The 18,662-nt window shown below is 38.4% G+C and overlaps 1 protein-coding gene and 1 non-coding gene across 4 annotated transcripts in view; both read right to left on the bottom strand.

The window, feature by feature from the left end:
* The window catches only part of ITSN1 (intersectin 1), a 222,869-nt gene that overhangs the window by 147,623 nt on the left and 56,584 nt on the right, over positions 1–18,662 (bottom strand). For all 3 annotated transcript variants that reach the window (XM_059921482.1, XM_059921480.1, XM_059921481.1), the window contains exons 2-4: positions 15,571–15,630; positions 13,300–13,392; positions 12,248–12,311 (exon numbers count right to left, since the gene is read on the bottom strand). In XM_059921482.1, coding sequence (XP_059777465.1) covers positions 12,248–12,311; positions 13,300–13,392; positions 15,571–15,598 — 185 coding nt within the window. In that variant the 5' untranslated portion in view covers positions 15,599–15,630. The remainder of the gene's footprint in view (positions 1–12,247; positions 12,312–13,299; positions 13,393–15,570; positions 15,631–18,662) is intronic.
* TRNAE-UUC (transfer RNA glutamic acid (anticodon UUC)) lies at positions 6,816–6,887 on the bottom strand. The gene has a single exon. It is a non-coding gene; the product is annotated as a tRNA-Glu (tRNA).

Raw genomic sequence — 18,662 nt, 5'->3', positions numbered from 1 at the left:
TTGGTCCAGGGGAAAACGAAACAAAACAAAACTTGTTTACCAAGCTGTAGGGAAAAACGGACAAGGTTTTATATAAATATGAAACATGTTTTATTGTGTTACTCTCTACTTTTATGATACACAAGGTAATTTTCAGTCTGAATGTCAGGATATATACCATGGACATCAAATGGGGTTTCTTTTTGGAGTGATAAAAATGTTCTAAACTGGGTGGTGGTGATGGTTGCACAATTCTGGAAAGACTAAAAACCAATGAACTATACACTTTAAAACTGTGACTTCTGTTATGTGAATTATGTGACAATAAAGCTATTAGGAGGAAAAAAGTACTTAGAAACAGAGTTTATTTCTAGATACTTGATTAGATTGCATCAACTCCTCTGTGGGGTTCTACAAACCTCACCACGGGGATGTGACATACTATGCTCTACTATACTATTAATACTAGCATACTTTCAAAGCTCTGAAAATTCATTAAATGACCTTACAAATGCACTTACTATTTGAAAGTGGTACTCAAACAAATGGTCATGTCAACTTCCAATGAGCTATTATGTAAAGCATTTCTCTCAAATAAGAGTAAGAAAAAGAAAGGGGTTTGTACTTGCAACTGGAAACTATATTTTTGCTAACTGAAACTGCATATTCATGATTTAACCTCTTCTGCACAAAAAATGTTCATTCAGATTTCATTTGTTGAAGTCTAGATTTTAAGGGCATAAGGATTTACTTTTTAAACCTTTCTTAAGAAAAGTTTTATTTGAAACTTCAAATGTTAAGACCAGCTACTCCAATTACAATGCCATCATTGGCCATGTTTTAAATGAGCCACATACAGATAGTGTTCGCAAAAGAAAATTAAGCTACATAGAAAATAACCCTACATTTCTAGAGTTAACTCAAAGTAAGAAAACATGAAGCACAATAAAAAGTATAATAATACAACAAAGATTAAAAATCTTTAAAAATGTTATGAATTGTAAAAGTCAACACTGTTCTTCAGGAAAAATTTTAAAGGTCATAAAGTCATAAAGGGAACCCCATGGCTACAGAAACCACCCTTCTGCCTCAGATAGGAGTGCCCCAGGCCTCCTGTGGTCAATGACCGCCTTCAGCAAACCACACCAGTGGAGTGTGAATTTCACTCACTTCTAGTGGCCTTGAGCATCGCTTGCCATGTTTCTTGGGCATTTGGACTCGTGCTTCCATGAATTGCTCATTCACATCCTTTGCTAAGTTTTCTGATGGACTACATGTCTTTTCCTTGTCAGTTTAAAAGCGCTCATTGTATATTACATATCAACTGTTTATCTGTCAGTTGTCGAAAGATTTTTTAAAACTTGTCCATTTTGTGTGTAATATCTTTAGCATACAGAAATTCTACATTTTTATATGTGTAAAATATTTCTTTTATCACATAGCTTTCTTTTCTAAGATGGTATTACTTTATTACATTTCAATCTTTAAACCAATTGTAATTGCATATATGTGTGTGGTATGTTACCCCAGGGTTCAACCAGATTTCCTTCAGGTGGATACCTAGGGTTCCCAGCAATGTTTATTAACCAATCCATCCTCTTCTCATTGAAGCAAAAAAAAAATATTTTTGTGGTTTAGTAAATGTCCATATGAAATGAGATCTATTTCTGGATTATCTACTCTGACTGAACAATTCCCAGGTCAATGTGACAAGAATCTGATCCCACTGACTCTATAGTATGTTCTGGTATCTGGCAAGGCTTTTTTAAAAAAATCTTGTTGGATGGCCCTAGAGATTGTCATACTGAGTAAAGTAAGTCAGACAGAGAAAGACAAATACCATGTGATATTGCTTATATGTGGAATCTAAAAAAAGGGTACAAATGAACTTATCTATAAAACAGAAATAGAGTCACAGATGTAGAAAACAAAATTATGGTTACCAGGGCGTAAGGGCGGCGGGGGGGGAATAAATTGGAAGATTGGAATTGACACATATATACTACTATATATAAAATAGATAACTAATAAGGACCTACTGTATAGCACAGGAACTCTACTCAATACTCTGTAATGACCTATATGGGGAAAGAATCTAAAAAAGAGTGGATATATGTATATGTATAACTGATTCACTTTGCTGTACACCTGAAACCAACACAACATTGTAAATCAACTATACTCCAATAAAAACTAAAAAAAAAAAAACTTGTTTGGCCATTCACAGACATTTCTTTTTCCCTATGAACTTTTAATTTATCTATTCTACAAACAACTCTAATGAAAATCAAGATGGAACTGCATTAGATACATGAATTTTTAGAGAACTGACATTTTTATGATAGTTTGTTCAAAGAAAATAGTATGTTCAGTTCCACTAATATTTCCTTTAATAAGATTATATCACTTCCTTCATATAAGTAACTACTTTTCTTGTTAAATGTGTTCTTAGGAATTTTATCATTTCTGTCACTCTTTTAAATAGAACATGTCCCCCATTTCCATATTTAGGTGCTTATTTCAAGCATAGAGAAGAATTTTGCTTTTAATAATCATTTATGCTGGGTGTATTGAGCCATCTTACCAAACTTCTGTGAATCTTACACAATCACATAACTAGCAAAAAAGAGAGTTAACTTTCGTTTCCAATATTTATACCATTCCTCCTTTTTTTGGTAAATAAATAAATATTTATTTACTTCTATTTATTTAGTTGCGCCGGGTCTTAGTTGCGGCACGTGGGCTCCTTAGTTGCGGCATGTGGGATCTAGTTCCCTGACCAGAGATCAAACCTGGGCCCCCTACATTGGGAGCTCAGAGTCTTAACCACTGTGCCACCAGGGAAGTCCCCACCATTCCTCTTTCTTATTGGTCTTACTGCCTCTATGACATTACTAAGTGAGCATCCCTGCTTGGTTTTGAGTTTAAATTTAATGGCTTTAAAAAAAAAATGACTGTATACAGTGTTTCATTGTTTAGAATAATATTTGGTACTGATTTTTAAAAAGTAATGACATATTTAAGCAGTTCCCTTTTCTACTTATTAGAAATGGTTACTATACTTATTATCAAATGCTTAGTCAGCATCTGCTGATCTGATCGCACATTTTCTTTTTCCTTTTAGCTCCTGATATAATAATGTTGAGGGAATTCCTTGATTCTGAACCAATCTTGCACCCCTGGCATAAACTCAAGTTGGTCATAGTTTTTGTACATTGTGGAATTCTATTTGCTAAGATTTTGTTTTGATTTTCTGTGTCTACGATCATAATTGAGACTGGTCTCTGGCTGCTTTATTTTTGTACTGTTTTTCCGGTTTTATAAAGGAAGCTAAATCAATAAAATGAAATGGTGAGCTTTCTTTCTTTTACCAAATTTTTTTTTTTTCGTGTCACCACGCAGCATGCGAGATCTTAGTTCCCCAACCAGGGATCGAATCCGTGCCCCCTGCAGTGGAAGCACCAAGTCTTAACCACTGGACCGCCAGGGACGTCCCCCAAATATTTTTAAAAAGATATTCAGCTACTTCAAATGGTTTTCATGGATAAAATAAAAGCTCCCAACAATCAACACTGACATGCATACTTAAAAAAAAAAAAATCAGGCAGCTAGATTCCCATTCCCTATTCCCCACACTACTGTCCCCAAAATATGTTTTCTAGAGAGAAACAAAAATATCCAGTGTGGGATAATGAGTGGGTTATGAGAGAAGAGACTTTCTAGTAATGGTTTAATTAGGAGAAGCCTCAAAAGGAGAGGAGAGGAAACACATAATGCTCAGGTTCTAGACATCCACCAAAATTCCAAAATTTTTTGACAATTTTGTGTGACCTTTTAAAATAAATTCTTTTGCTCAACTAACAGAATATAACTGTTGGGACTCCTTTGTAGTAAAAACTCAAAGGTCTTTTAGAACTATAGCAGTTACTCCTACAAAGCTCAACTCTCCTCACCCCCTCCTAATATACTGGAATAGATTTGGAATTCGATTTCTCAAATCTTCTCTGCAAAATATGATTTCAGCTCTGCTGTCCAGTTCATCTCTTATTTATAGTTATTTCTCAGTTGACTCATTTCTTTTTTTTTTTAATGAAAGTTTTTTTAAAATTTTATTTATTTATTTATTTATTTTTGGCTGCGTTGGGTCTCCGTTGCTGCGCACGGACTTTCTCTAGTTGCGGCGAGCGGGGGCTACTCTTTGTTGCGGTGCGCGGGTTTCTCATTGCGGTGGCTTCTCTTGTTGTGGAGCATGGGCTCTTAGGCGTGCGGGCTTCAGTAGTTGTGGCACATGGGCTCAGTAGTGGTGGCTCGCGGGCTCTAGAGCACAGGCTCAGTAGTTGTGGCGCACGGGCTTAGTTGCTCCGCAGTATATGGGATCTACCCAGACCAGGGCTCGAACCTGTGTCCCCTGTATTGGCAGGCGGATTCTTAACCACTGCGTAACCAGGGAAGTCCAGTTTACTCATTTCTAATAATCTCCCCGAAAGACTAACTAAAAGTCTGAGGATCCTGAAATTAAATTCACAAAACTTCCAAAGTTAAAAAGAAAGTATGATAAAAAGTATTTTTAATAAAAAATAAGACAAACAATAGCTATTTATGACTCCTGAAAACAAACTGATCTTAAATACATTGTTTAGTCTGGGGGCTTCCCTGGTGGCGCAGTGGTGGAGAATCTGCCTGCCAATGCAGGGGACACAGGTTCGAGCCCTGGTCTGGGAAGATCCCACATGCCATGGAGCAACTGGGCCCATGAGCCACAACTACTGAGCCTGCGCGTCTGGGGCTTGTGCTCCTCAACAAGAGAGGCCGCGACAGTGAGAAGCCTGCACACAGTGATGAAGAGTGGCCCCCGCTCGCCGCAACTAGAGAAAGCCCTAGCACAGAAACGAAGACCCCAACACAGCCAAATAAATAAATAAATAAATAAAATTTAAAAAGAAAACAAAAAAAACCAAAAAAAACCAAACGATGTTTAGTCTGATATTAAAATCTGTATATAAGGACTGCCCTGGTGGTGCAGCAGTTAAGAATCCACCTGCCAATGCAGGGGACACAGGATCAAGCCCTGTTCTGGGAAGATCCCACATGCCTCGGAGCAACTAAGCCCGTGTGCCACAACTACTGAGCCTGCACTCTAGAGCCCCTGAGCCACAACTACTGAGCCCATGCGCCACAACTACTGAAGCCTGCACACCTAAAGCCTGTGCTCTTCAGCAAGAGAAGCCACCGCAATGAGAAGCCTGCACACTGCAATGAAGAGTAGCCCCTGCTCGCCGCAACTAGAGAAAGCCCACACGCAGCTATGAAGACCCAATGCAGCCAAAAATAAATAAAATTTTTTAAAAAATCTATATATAACAGCAGGCATGGCTGGGATGAGGAAAGGTCCACAAGTATGCTGAATACTAAGGGTAAGTTTTCTGTCTGATTTGTACAAATAAACCACATAGCGCTCTTATATACTGTCAGTGGGAAAAAGTGCTTCAACTCCAAGTGTAGGAAAATCTGGCCACACCTACAGAACTACATATGCATTTACTCTTTGACACAGTGATTCAATCCTAGGAATTCACCCTGAAGATACACTTCCAACCATACAAAAACACATGCTTTAACTCATTCTTTGCTGCATTATCTGTAATTGTAAAATATTAGAAATAACCAAAATGCAGAAAACACAGGAAATTAGTTGAATAAACTATGGTATATCTTCAACAATAAGTATTATATAACTGTAAAAAGAAAATGAGGAAGATCTCTATGGAATGTTATGAGTGATTTCTAGGATACATTGTTAAGTGAGAAAAGCAAAGAACAAAAGAACATTTATAGGAGGTTACTTTCAAAGTAGGAAGAGGAAATAATTTAAATATAAATTTGCACACGTATTATGGACATGCTTTTTTCCCACAGAAATAAACAAAGAAAGGATAATAAGAAGCTAATAAAATAAGTGGAAATGGGATGAAACAATAGGACAGTGAGTGACACTTCTCTGAGTTGACACTTTTGTAGAGTTTAGCTTTTGGAATCTTGTTAATGTGTTACATATTCAAAACATAAAATTAAGTTCACAAAGATGAGAGCAGATCCCTAAACTAAATAAAAACAAAAACATATAAACCAAGGAGGAGGGGATAAATTGGGAGACTGGAATTGACATGTACACACTACTACCTATAAAATAGATAACTAATAAGGACCTACTGTATAGCACGGGGAACTCTACTCAGTAGGCTGTAATGACCTATATGGGAAAAGAATCTAAAAAAGAGTGGATATATGTATATGTATAACTGATACACTTTGCTGTACACCTGAAACTAACACAACATTGTAAATCAACTATACTCCAATAAAAATTAATTAAAAACAAAAAACAACCAAAAAAAACAAATCAATCTAATAGTATTCTAAATAAGTAACATGTCCACATAGGAAGAAGGGAAAAAAACTAATCTAAATAACTTCTGAACACACTACTTCATATATCCTCAGGATATAAACAAAAGAACTATGAAGTAACCTTGAACGTCACTGAATAGGTTTGTTGTTTGTGGTGGACAAGAGTGTAGAAATTCTGAAACTATCTTGTTTGTATCATAAGATTCAGGGAAAAAAGGCGGGCTTCCTCTCGCTCCATCTCATTCACTACACCAGAACTGAAGCCAACAGATTCCTTTAGGAGCCTGCTTCATCCACAAAGGCTCATCACAGGCTGCTCACCTCCCACTGTGCAGATTAACCTGGCCCAGTCACTCGCTTATCTGTTTGTTTATTCATCCGAAGTTTTTTTTTTTTTTTTTGGCCGCTACACAGTTTGCGGATCTTACTTCCCCGACCAGGGATTGAACCTGGACCACCGCAGTGAAAGCGCGGAGTCCTAACCACTGGACCACCAGGGATTTCCCCAACAAATATTTTTGAACAAGTCACCTACTAAGGTCTCTATCCAGGAACTAGGCTTACAACTAAGAAAAAGACAGGCAAGGTTCCTGCCCTCAGAGCTTGTTTCAGTGCAAGCAGACATTCAACAAGAAAACTAGTCAGATTATTCCACACGGTAAGTGCTATTAAGAAATAAAGCAAGGGGGCTTCCCTGGTGGTGCAGTGGTTGAGAATCTGCCTGCCAATGCAGGGGACACGGGTTCGAGCCCTGGTCTGGGAAGATTCCACATGCCGCGGAGCAGCTGGGCCCGTGAGCCACAACTACTGAGCTTGCGCGTCTGGAGCCTGTACTCCACAACAAGAGAGGCCGCGATGGTGAGAGGCCCGCGCGCCGCGAAGAAGAGTGGCCCCCGCTTGCCACAACTAGAGAAAGCCCTCGCACAGAAACGAAGACCCAACACAGCCATAAGTAAATAAATAAATAAATAAAAATTTTTAAAAAAAATTAAGAAATAAAGCAAGGACTTCCCTGGTGGTGCAGTGGTTAAGAATCCGCCTGCCAATGCAGGGCACATGGGTTTGAGCCCTGGTCCAGGAAGATCCCACATGCCGCAGAGCAACTAAGCCCGTGCACCACAACTACTGAGCCTGCGCTCTACAGCCTGCGATCCACAACTACTGAGCCCGTGTGCCACAACTACTGAAGCCCGCACGCCTAGAGCCCGCGCTCCACAAGAGAAGCCACCGCAACGAGAAGGCCGTGCACCACAACGAAGAGTAGCCCCTGCTCACCACAACTAGAGAAAGCCAGCGCACAGCAATGAAGACCCAACGCTGCCAAAAATAAATAAATAAATAAAATAAATTTATTTTTAAAAAAAAGAAATAAAGCAAGGTGATGGGAAAGAGAAGATGTTCGTAGGAGCAGGTGGGGAGAGGGAACTACTTTAGACTAGTGGTCAGGAAGGCCTTCTCTGGGGAGGTGAACCAAAACCTGAAGGGTAATCGGCCAAATAATGTGAGGATCTAGAAGAGCTGCATGATAGGAAGAGAAAATGCCAAGTGCAATGACCCTGAGGCCAAAAGAACCCATTTAAAGATAGAAAAAAGGTCAGTGAAACCAGAGTGCAAAAATTGAGGAAGGGAGTGGTTCAAAATAAGAGAAGAGGGAAAAAGCAAGAGCCAGATCATATTGGGCCTTGTGGCCTTGGTCATGACTTTGGGTTTTCTTCTCAATGGAGAGTTTTAAATGGATTTACTTTTTCAAAAGATTGTTGGGGTGCCGTTTGGAGAATGGAATCTAAACACGCAAGTGTGAGACACTCCAGTCAGAACGCTCGAATAGTGGGCCCAGATATTAGGCCCACTATGACAAATTAGGATGGTAGCAAAGGATACAGAAAGAAATGGCCAGATTGGGGATACAGTCTGTAAATGGAGTCAAAAGTACCTGCTGATGGATTGGCTGTGTAGGGTAAGGAAAAGAGAGGAATCAGGCATGGGTCCCAGCAGCCGGATAGATGCTCAAAGCCACAAACTGAGATGGTGAAGACTCAGGAATGTCCAGGATGACTTTTCTTGGGGGTAAATGACTTTGGCAAACTGATTTTGCTGGGGGCTGAAGGCCCTCCTGACATATGCTCAGTGGTATCCTAAGATAGTATCCAAAGGTGTCACACAGGTGTTTGCCTTGCCCCCTGCCCCATCCTTGAGCCAGATTACCAAGCTGTTCTAATTTCTGCCCTTACACCTCTGGCTTCCTCCTCTTCTCGAAGCCCATTTCTAGGTGGTGCGCCCTCTCTTCCCCTCATTTCTCTCCTTAAGAGCTTCTAACCCCCATTTCTGTGGCCCCTACCTACTGCCTCTGATTCCAAAGTCCTCATTCCACCTCTGCTTTCCTCTGCCTTCAAGGCTCTCGTCCATTGCCCTCTGCTTTCTTCTCTGTCTCCACACCAGACCAAGGTTGCAACAATGTTAAGCATTTAAGCTGCCAAAAGGATATAGGCCTGGTTCCTTCCAGTTCCTTATTAGCAAGACAATTTCTAGGAAGATGTATCATCATCGGCCACAGTTATAATTTGGCATTGACTGACTTGACTCCATTCTGAGGAAGAATTCAAGTTTTCCTGTATTCTTAATTGGAAACTGGATTGGAGAGATAGGTAGCTCCAAAGTATTAGTAGGTTATAGTTCCAAAGCTCATAAATTAATTAACTGGAATATAACTTCTACATGGATTCCAACAGATATTTCCCACCTGTGCACATCACTCATACTTTTGAACGGAGGTCCAGAGCAAAGAAAGTAAGGCCCAGAGAGAAAGAGAAACTAGAAAAAGGTCCTAATTCTCAATCCAAAATTTTCTTCTTCCCCAGAGGAATGACACAGGGACTGCCTAAAACTTTAGACTCAAACCCACTCCTCTCTCTACCAAAAGGGGCATTGGGCTTTCCCTGTGACCCCATCAGAAAAACCACATGAGAACACAAGATTAGCATCAGAGATAGGGAGGGAAAACTATTTCATTAGGTCAGCTGTTATTTATAAATTTAAAAACCAAACTTTGAAGAGGTGAAGTATTGCTCAAGCTAATAAAGTGAAGAAGCATCAGAGCTGGTGCCAAAAGGCAGATGTTCCTCACACTCCGCACCACACCATTCTAGCATCTTAGCAGGACATCTGTGGCTCGAGAAATTTCCAACGACTTTTCAGAGATATTGCTTTTGGGAAAAGATTCTTAGAGGTGTGTTTCATTTTGGTTTTTTTCCCCTGATAGCAATTCTTGATGAAAGTAAAATATGCCATCACAAATTTATTTAACAAAATGTCGGAAAAAAATTAAAAACAAAGAACACTTTTGATTTAACCTAAGTCTGCAGACTCATTATCTTCACTGTTAAAAAATTTTCACAATGAAAATAATAAGTTGGTAAAAATGACTTTGGTACACTCTGGTTAAAAAAAAACCAAAAAAAACAAAAAAACAGTTTGGAAAATTAACTGTCTTAATTGAAAGAACTGAAATTTACTAAATAATACTTTTTTTTTCTCCATTACACTTATTAACATGTGACAGTTTTTATGCTGTTATTGGCCATCTCCTTCCACTGGATTGCAATTTCGATGAAAGCACAAATTTTGTCAGTTTTTTTCACAGCTGTATTCCCAGCACCTACAACAGGCACAGGCCCATAGTAGACATCTGATAAATATTTTTCCACTGTTGAATGAATAAATGTTAAGTGAGATTTCCTTGCAGCAGAGTATTCATTACAAGACTGCTTCTTGAATGAACCTTCATAGATTGGAAATACAGTATAAAAGCAGAATTCAGTGAAGGAAGCTAAGTCTGGGAAAGGAAGATTCTAGTGAGTGATCTTGGCTGATGATGTGAAAAACAATCACACAGCAGAACACAAAGCAAAATGAAATTTAACACAGATGTCATAAGTTTCTTGCATTTAGACTTAGGCACTTAACCAACAGGTCAGTGTCCCTGTGCTCACAAGTACATGAGTGTTCCCTCTGTGTGTGTGTGTGTGTGTGTGTCTCTTTTACTTTACTTTAAAAGTAATTCCAGGGACTCCCCTGGTGGCACAGTGGTTAAGAAGCCACCTGCCAATGCAGGGGACACGGGTTCGATCCCTGGTCCAGGAAGATCCCACATTCCGCGGAGCTACTAAGCCCGTACGCCACAACTACTGAGCCCGCGTGCCACAACTACTGAAGCCTGTGCGCCTAGAGCCCGTGCTCTGCAACAAGAGAAGCCACTGCAATGAGAAGCCTGCGCACCACATCGAAGAGTAGCCCCCGCTCGCCACAGCTAGAGAAAGCCCGTCCGCAGCAACGAAGACCCAACGCAGCCAAAAATTAATTAATTAATTTTAAAAAATAAATAAATAAAAGTAATTCCAAAAACCTTGGTTATCTGAATTTTCTACTTCAAAGTAGATGAGACGTTAGCACTAAAAGGGTATCATAGTTGAAAGAGACAGTCTGGCAGTCCATATGCTGACAACCAGGGAAAAGAAAATAAAGCAGACACCAAAAAAAGCACAGGAATCTGGTATCATTTAATTTCAATTCAAATAAATCCACACACAAATAATATATAATTTCCCATGAAAGTTTTGTTATTTCAGAACATAGTAAATGATTTTCATACTGACGACACTTATAATCAAGCTTAGCTTATGTTCTGTAGACTCTGCTTAAAGGCAGCAAGGAACTATGTCAATCTTTATTTTTGCATTCCGTAACATCTTACAGAAAAACCCGAACGAACATTTTTGGCCAGCCCAGTACCTTTCTGGGGTTTTGTTTTGAGGCTCTATTATGTGCCAGGGCCCACACTAAGTCCTTTACATACAGTTTCTCTGCTAATCCACTCAATAACCCTGTAAGGAAACGTGTCTTCCCATTTTCTAGATGTGAAAACTGAGGCTGAGGGGGGGTAAGTACATGTTCCAAATCAGAAGGATAGAAAGTAGTACAGATGGGATTCAACTACAAATCATGTGTTCTTTTCACCATAACAAGCTGCCACCACAACAGTAGCAAACCCAGGGAAATGATGTACTAACTGTAAGAACCATACACTGCAGGAAAACATGGCTTCTTGGCCAAAGAATTCAGCATGGCTTCCAAAAGTCATAAACCTAGAATCCAGAACTGTATTTGCCAGTCTTTTTCATTCATTCTCTTTCTTTCCTGTGGTTTCAAAAGACTGAACACTTATTTGTGCTAGTTAATCAAGGGATTCAACAATATTTTTTATGTGCTCACCTTGTACAACACTGTAATGAATACTGGTTATTTCACTCTTTCACTGATTATTCCATTATTAACCCTCAAATATCTTCTTTACCTTTTATTCAATGAAAGATACAGAACTATCACATTATAAAGCAAGAAATGTGGAACATTTAGACGAATATGGGTGATGTGGATGAAGGTAAAACAAAGTGGTGAGAAAGGGACTTCCCTGGCAGTCCAGTTGTTAAGACTCTGTGCTCTCAATGCAGGCGGCATGGGTTCAATCCCTGGTGGGGAACTAAGATCCCACAGGCAGCATGGTGTGGCCAAAAAAGCCCCAGAAAATAAACAAACAAAAAAAAACAAAGTGGTGAGAAAATATCAAAATGTAGATTTCTCAACTGGAAATTCAACTTTGTAACAGTTACCTTGCAAATGTCACCACTTTTTTTTTTCTTAAAGTTCCCTACCAGAAAGACACTTTTCAGAAGTACTTCTCTGGTAAGAAGTAGTGGGGTATTTCAGACTAGAAATACATGTTCTCCTCTGTAACTTAAGAAATTAAGATTAGATATTACTGGACTAGTTTATAACCTTCTGCTTGTATGAAGTTCCAACTTACCATATCTGTGCTAAAACAGGTTGAGGTAACCCAGATTGAAAAAAAAAGTTTCTAGCTTGATCACCTGTAAATTAAATGGAAAAAGTTTTAGAAGAAAACAGCAGCTGACAGAAAACCACTTATGGCAAAATTACAAAAAGAAAAAGGTTAATAATCCTGTAAATACTGAACTGAATACATTTTAAAAGCCAAATGATACGTTTATAAATAACAGTAAAATGAATCCACCAGCACTGACTTTAGAATGTAACACTTAAAAAAAAATCATCTCAGAAAGGGCCTACCATTGTGTAGGGGTAGACTGTCCACTTTAATTAATCTGCTAGTAATTAAGATGGTAACAGCTGCACATTACAACAAAGTGAACCTACAGAAATCCTCAAGAAACTGATGACCCGTACTTCTACTTTACAAAAGAGCTCTTTGCCATTCCCATTTACCGACACTTCAGATTTTTGGTACTTCTAACATATTTATGGAGATTTGGTAACGATGATTAAAAGAATCACATGGAGGACTAAGAAAATAGTAAGTTAAAGAGAACTGAAACAAATACACACAAAAGCAAGTTCCCAGGAAATCTAGATCCCATTTTTTCTAAAGCTAATTCCCGAAAAGTAATCAAACAGGAAAGAGATTAGAAAAAGCAAAGTACAAAAGGATCTTTAAGGACGTAACAATAAGAAAAATTTTTTTTAATGTTCATAATCTGTTAATTTACTCAAGCCAGTTCAAGATCAGAATTAAGGAAGTGTTTTTGCTCAAGGACCACAGTCCAATGCTACAATTACTTAAAGAATGTGGTCCATTAATCCTAACCAATTCCCATCAGTGATATGCCTAAAACAGTGACTTGGCATCCATTAAAAACTGCAGAAAAGACTTGAGTGCATTAGAGGAGAAGCAACTGTAAAAATACAGACTCCAGGTTAAGGCAAAATAGGCAAAGTGTACCCTTGATCACATGTTCCCACCTTCGCTCTGCATAATAGATTTTCCACAGATATATGCACTATGATAAGTAAAAATATAAAAATACTGACTCCAATTACCAGTAATAAATCCAGATATTGGCTTTAAACTATGGAACTGTTGATCATGCTTTGCTCTTTCCTCTACAGTTATGGCCCAAATATCCAGGCTACCTACAATCCAAAGAAAAGACAAAGAAATTATTCAGTGAGAAAAGAAAAACAAAGTGTTCACACCCACAGTTTCCACAGTACCTTAAGATACTGTCAGTATGTTATAAATGATTTGATAAGTTAACATCTGTTTGTTCTTGGAAGTTTTGAATATAAAGTCAGAAAGCTAAGAGTAGACATATACACACTACTATATATAAAACAGACAACTAATAAGGACCTACTGTATAGCACAGGGAACTCTTCTCAATACTCTGTAATGACCTATATGGAGAAGAATCTAAAAAAGAGTGGATATATGTATATGTATAACTGATTCACTTTGCTGTACAACAGAAACTAACACAACATTGTAAATCAACTATACGCCAATAAAGATTTTTTTAAAGGAAAAAAAAAAGAAAACTAAGAGTAAAGCAGGCCAAAAAAAAAAAAGATATTAGCACAAATTCTTTTTTTAAAAACTTGTCCTATAACCCTGTAGTTAGCAGGACTGTATGAAGACATGTTAATAATCATCATTTATTTACATAAACAGACTGATATACAAATCAACAGTCTAATTTAAAACAGTATTTTCAGATGTCTTAAATGCCGCAAGTGAAAGTTATGGAAAAATTGAGCTTCACTAAATCAGTATCCTATGTGATTCCATGAAAATCTTTTTGGAGTGATAAAATATTCAAATACTAGATTGTAGTGAATTTTATGGCATATAGATTATAACTCACTGAAGCTGTTTTTAAAAATGGGTATCCTGAAAAAAACAATGGCAAACCAAAGGGAACAGGGTTTAGGTCCTTCTTCAGTTTCAGTTCTTGGACTGACCAGATATCCCCTTGTTTCTGAGATTGTCCTCACTTTAGTGTTAGGTTTTCTCAAACGAATTCACCAAATAACTCTAGATTACATAGGTAGAAGGTTTTCAAAAGTTCAGACATTTTCCCAAAAGGTGGGAACAGACAGTATGTGAATGTGCCTAGCATACAAGCAAAATGTCTAAACACTGAAATCTCCCTTCTCTGCAGGGTCTGATATGACAGCGACAGGCAGAGCAGCAATTCATTCAGCCACTGAAAACAGACTTGCTGAACACCTCCTATGTGCCAATTAGGGATAAGATGATGACCGAAACAGATCAGATCCCTTCCCTCACAGGCCTTACAGTCCTGCAACTTCTACTGCCCTGTCAAAATCTGTCAAACAGAAACAAACCCCACCAAACAAGCAAAACAAAACAAACAAAAAACTTGCCCAGTAATTAAGAAGGGGGACAAAAACAAAACAGAAAATAAAACAGTAAGACTAATGGTTTTGAAAAGGTTGCAGACTTCTGTACTAGAATCTCACAGAGACTTTTACAGATGTGATCACAGGGATTATGCTGCCTTACTCTCTTCATGCTGGCTAGGTTCGACAGCTGCCAAGAGAAATTCATTCATATGGCATGCTCTCTTTAAAACAAAACAAAATAAAACAGAACAAAATTTGGCCAGTAAGCAAAACCAACATTTAACACTTTCCTAATAATCTTAGGGAAAATTACCTGAAAAACACATTTTACGCAGATTGATGTTTCAAGCAGATAAACTAAAGTAAAACAAAAATGTCATGCTTTAAATCCAGTCTAAAGAAAAAGTACAAAATAAATGACCCAGTCACCTCAACAAATAAACTGCAAAACAAAAAACCAAAAAAACAGGGATGGAGAAGGGTTCACTAACACAGCAACTTAGGAGACACATGAACTAATTGCAATGTATGTGTCTTGTTCGGATCCTGATTTGAACCAACCAACCGTAACAACAACAATGAAAAATATCTAAAGACTATCAGGGAAAATATTAACACTGACTTGATAGTTGAAGACATTAAGGAATTACTAGTAACTTTACTGGAGTATTAACAGTATTGTAGTTATATCTTTAAAAGTGTTATCTTTTAGAAACACCCACTAAAGTGTTTGTGGATGAAATGATCTGATATATGAGAGATGCTCAAAAGAATCCAGGTGAAAGTATATTGGCCATTAGTTGATTGATAATCACTGAAACTATATGATGGGTTGATTATATTATTCCCTCTACTTATGTGAATATTTGAAATTTGCCATAATACTAAGTTTTTAAAAATGCGATTCCAAAGTACATTAAAAAAGGAAAATCTTTGAAAACTTACCACCAAAAGGTGTTGGAAACTGAGCCATGGTTCTGTTACTTTCACCTTGCTAATCGACGCCTGTAATTGAAATGCAACATTTAAGTTTATGAAAACTTCACTCCTAGGTACTTATAAACACACTAACACACTGTCTTAATGACCTGAAAACTGATACTAGAGTTAGGGAATAGCACTGCAAATGAATGTTACAACTAAGGGTTCATTCATTCATTCCTTCTCTGTGCAGTTTCTCAGTCCCAGGTGCAATGATGGGCACTGACGAATGGGAAGGAAAGACTCTCCAGCAACAAGAAGCTTTCAGTCTGGTGAGTGATACTATTAGCTCGGGACAGCCTATTATCTCGTTAACTGTATTGTTGTATTTGTTATTTTTTAAATATATCTTTTTTCTAACCATCTACATATACTAGTGCATCTGCTTCATGGTTACAACAACTGCTCTTTTTAATGAGCACTTAGTACATGCTGCGCACTGTCTTATCTCTCCGTTTTTTTTTTTTTTGGCTGCACTGTGCATCATGCGCAATAGTTCCCTGACCAGGGATCGAACCTGTGCCCCTGCAGTGGAAGCGCTGAGTCTTAACCACTGGACCGCCAGGGAAGTCTCTTATCTCTTTCCACCGTATCACAGCCCTATGACATAGGTACTGTATTACCATTCCATACTATACACGAAGAAAATGAGAATCAGAGAGGTGAAGTAATTAGAACAACATCACACATTTGGTGACCAAGCTGGATTTGAGCAGGGGCAGCAAACTCCACAGCCTGTGTTGCTCTTGTGAAAAACATTGTCTGCAATTGCTGCTTTAAAATGCATATTACACTAATGTCTGCCCAGAATACCAAACACAAACCCAGGCTCAAAGATCCCCATCAGGCATTATTTGCTCATGAACAGTCAACGTGAAACCAAGCCAGTCCTCTTCCCCAGCTAAAAAAATCCAAACTTAATATTTTTCCTTATGTTTAACTAAACAACATGGTAAATGCACACAGTTAAAAATGAATACTAAATAGTAACAGAAAAAAATTAGATAAATTTAGAATTAAAAAGTGACAGTCCCTTTGCCCTAATACTCCTCAATTTCATCTGTCTATGGAATTTTAAAATTCCAAAAGCTCTATCTTGTTCTCAACTATTTATTCCTAGTGTTCTCCCCCCTCTCTTTTTTAAATGGACACAACTTCTTTTATTCTTCTGATTTTTTTTTTCATTTTACTCTTTAGTTTTCTTCTGCTTCTTGCATCATTTGATTTCTTTTTTGTTTGCTCACTGATAGTTTGTTTGGGGTCATTCTCTTTCACTTTTGAGGCTTTCCTCATATACCTGGTGATCCTTGGATGCACCTTCATATTTAAGAGGAAGGCACTAAAACAATGCTCAGAAGCTGGGTGTGGGTGGCAGGTTTGTTAATTGATGGGCTTCTCCCTATGATGATCAGATATATCTAGTCACCTGTTCATTGGGATCTCTCCAAATGTCAGTAGGTAGATTTTTTTCTATTGAAGCTATTCAGCTAGATGTGGTATTCCAGCTGGCTTCTGGGGAGGAGTGGAGAAGGGAGAAAGAAGTGAGGGGCCTATACTTCAGTGGGTGGACTTGTATACAATCCCTTTATTTTCAACCCCGTGTTTCACCCCTCTAGTCTGGAGCATCTCTGGCCTAGTGCTCTTCACATCTCCCCAGAGGAAGGGGGCTGACGTAGTCACCTGTCTGCTGGGGGTGCAGGAGAGAATAGTTCAAAATGTCTGAAACACAGACTGTTGAAGAATTTCGATTTTCAGCTGCAAAACTGACCAAGGAATGCCAGGAGCCTCCAATCACTCTGAGCCTGGGACAAGCTGGCTTGACCTCACCTTTATTTCTAGGCACTGTTTATCCACCTCTGAACTCAAATTAACACTCTTTTCCAAAGTTATGTTTCTTTTTACAAAAAGTTGTCAAAATCTTTTGTCACTGGGGACTTCCCTGATGGCACAGTGGTTAAGAATCCGCCTGCCAATGCAGTGGACACGGGTTCAAGCCCTGGTCTGGGAAGATCCCACATGCCACGGAGCAACTAAGCCCGTGCGCCACAACTACTGAGCCTGCGCTCTAGAGCCCGCGAGCCACAACTACTGAGCCTGTGTGCCACAACTACTGAATCCCACACACTTAGAGCCTGTGCTCCGAAACAAGAGAAGCCACTGCAATGAGAAGCCCGTGCACCACAATGAAGAGTAGCCACTGCTCGCTACAACTAGAGAAAGCCCGCGCGCAGCAACAAAGACCCAACACAGCCAATAAATAAATAAATACATACATACATAAATTTATATTAAAAAAAAATCTTCTGTCACTATCTTCTCTACTGTCTATTCTCTACTTGTGTCAATATCTTCTCTACTATTATCTTTTTCCTTAGGAGTTAACATCTTTTAGCTGCCTATGTGATTATGGCAGACATCAGGGAAGGAGAAGAGAAAACACATGTGGTCAAGCCACCACAATGAACTGAGTCCAGTTATGAAGCAGGCCACTTCTCACTGCCAATTCCCTTTAAAAACTACAGCTGCTATTCTGTTCTTCCACTATTTCTCAGTCAATATATTATATAGGTAAGCTTGATAATTTTCCAAAAAATTTTAGTGTTTCACCTCACTTAATCTTCATAATGTCCTTGAAATTGACAAGTCATACGTCTTTTGAGCTTTATCCCCCCAAAATTACAGAACAAGATTGTAAAGAATATGCAAAAATTCTTCACCGAAGAAGAATTCAAAACTGAAACTCAAAAATATATAAAAAAGGATATATGTGGCAAAAACATAACCAAGGGTTTATGCAGAAGTCAAGGTTAATTTAATATTTGAAAATAAATTAATGTAATCAACCATATTAACAGAATAAACCAAAAAGCTCATATGATCGTTTTTCCATAAATGTGGGGAAAAAAGCCTTGACAAAACCTCAACACCTAGGAATGATAAAAACTCTCAGAAATCTAAGATTAGTAGGAAACTTCCTCAAACAGATACAGGGCATCTATGAAAAACCTACAGCTAGCATCATAGTTAAAGGTTAAAGACTAAATTTCTCCCCCCAG

This window comes from Balaenoptera ricei, chromosome 4, assembly GCF_028023285.1.
Source record: "Balaenoptera ricei isolate mBalRic1 chromosome 4, mBalRic1.hap2, whole genome shotgun sequence".
Taxonomy (NCBI): Eukaryota; Metazoa; Chordata; class Mammalia; order Artiodactyla; family Balaenopteridae; genus Balaenoptera; species Balaenoptera ricei.
The sequence above is the reverse complement of the archived record's forward strand: the minus strand, read 5'-3'. Positions and strand labels throughout refer to the sequence as shown.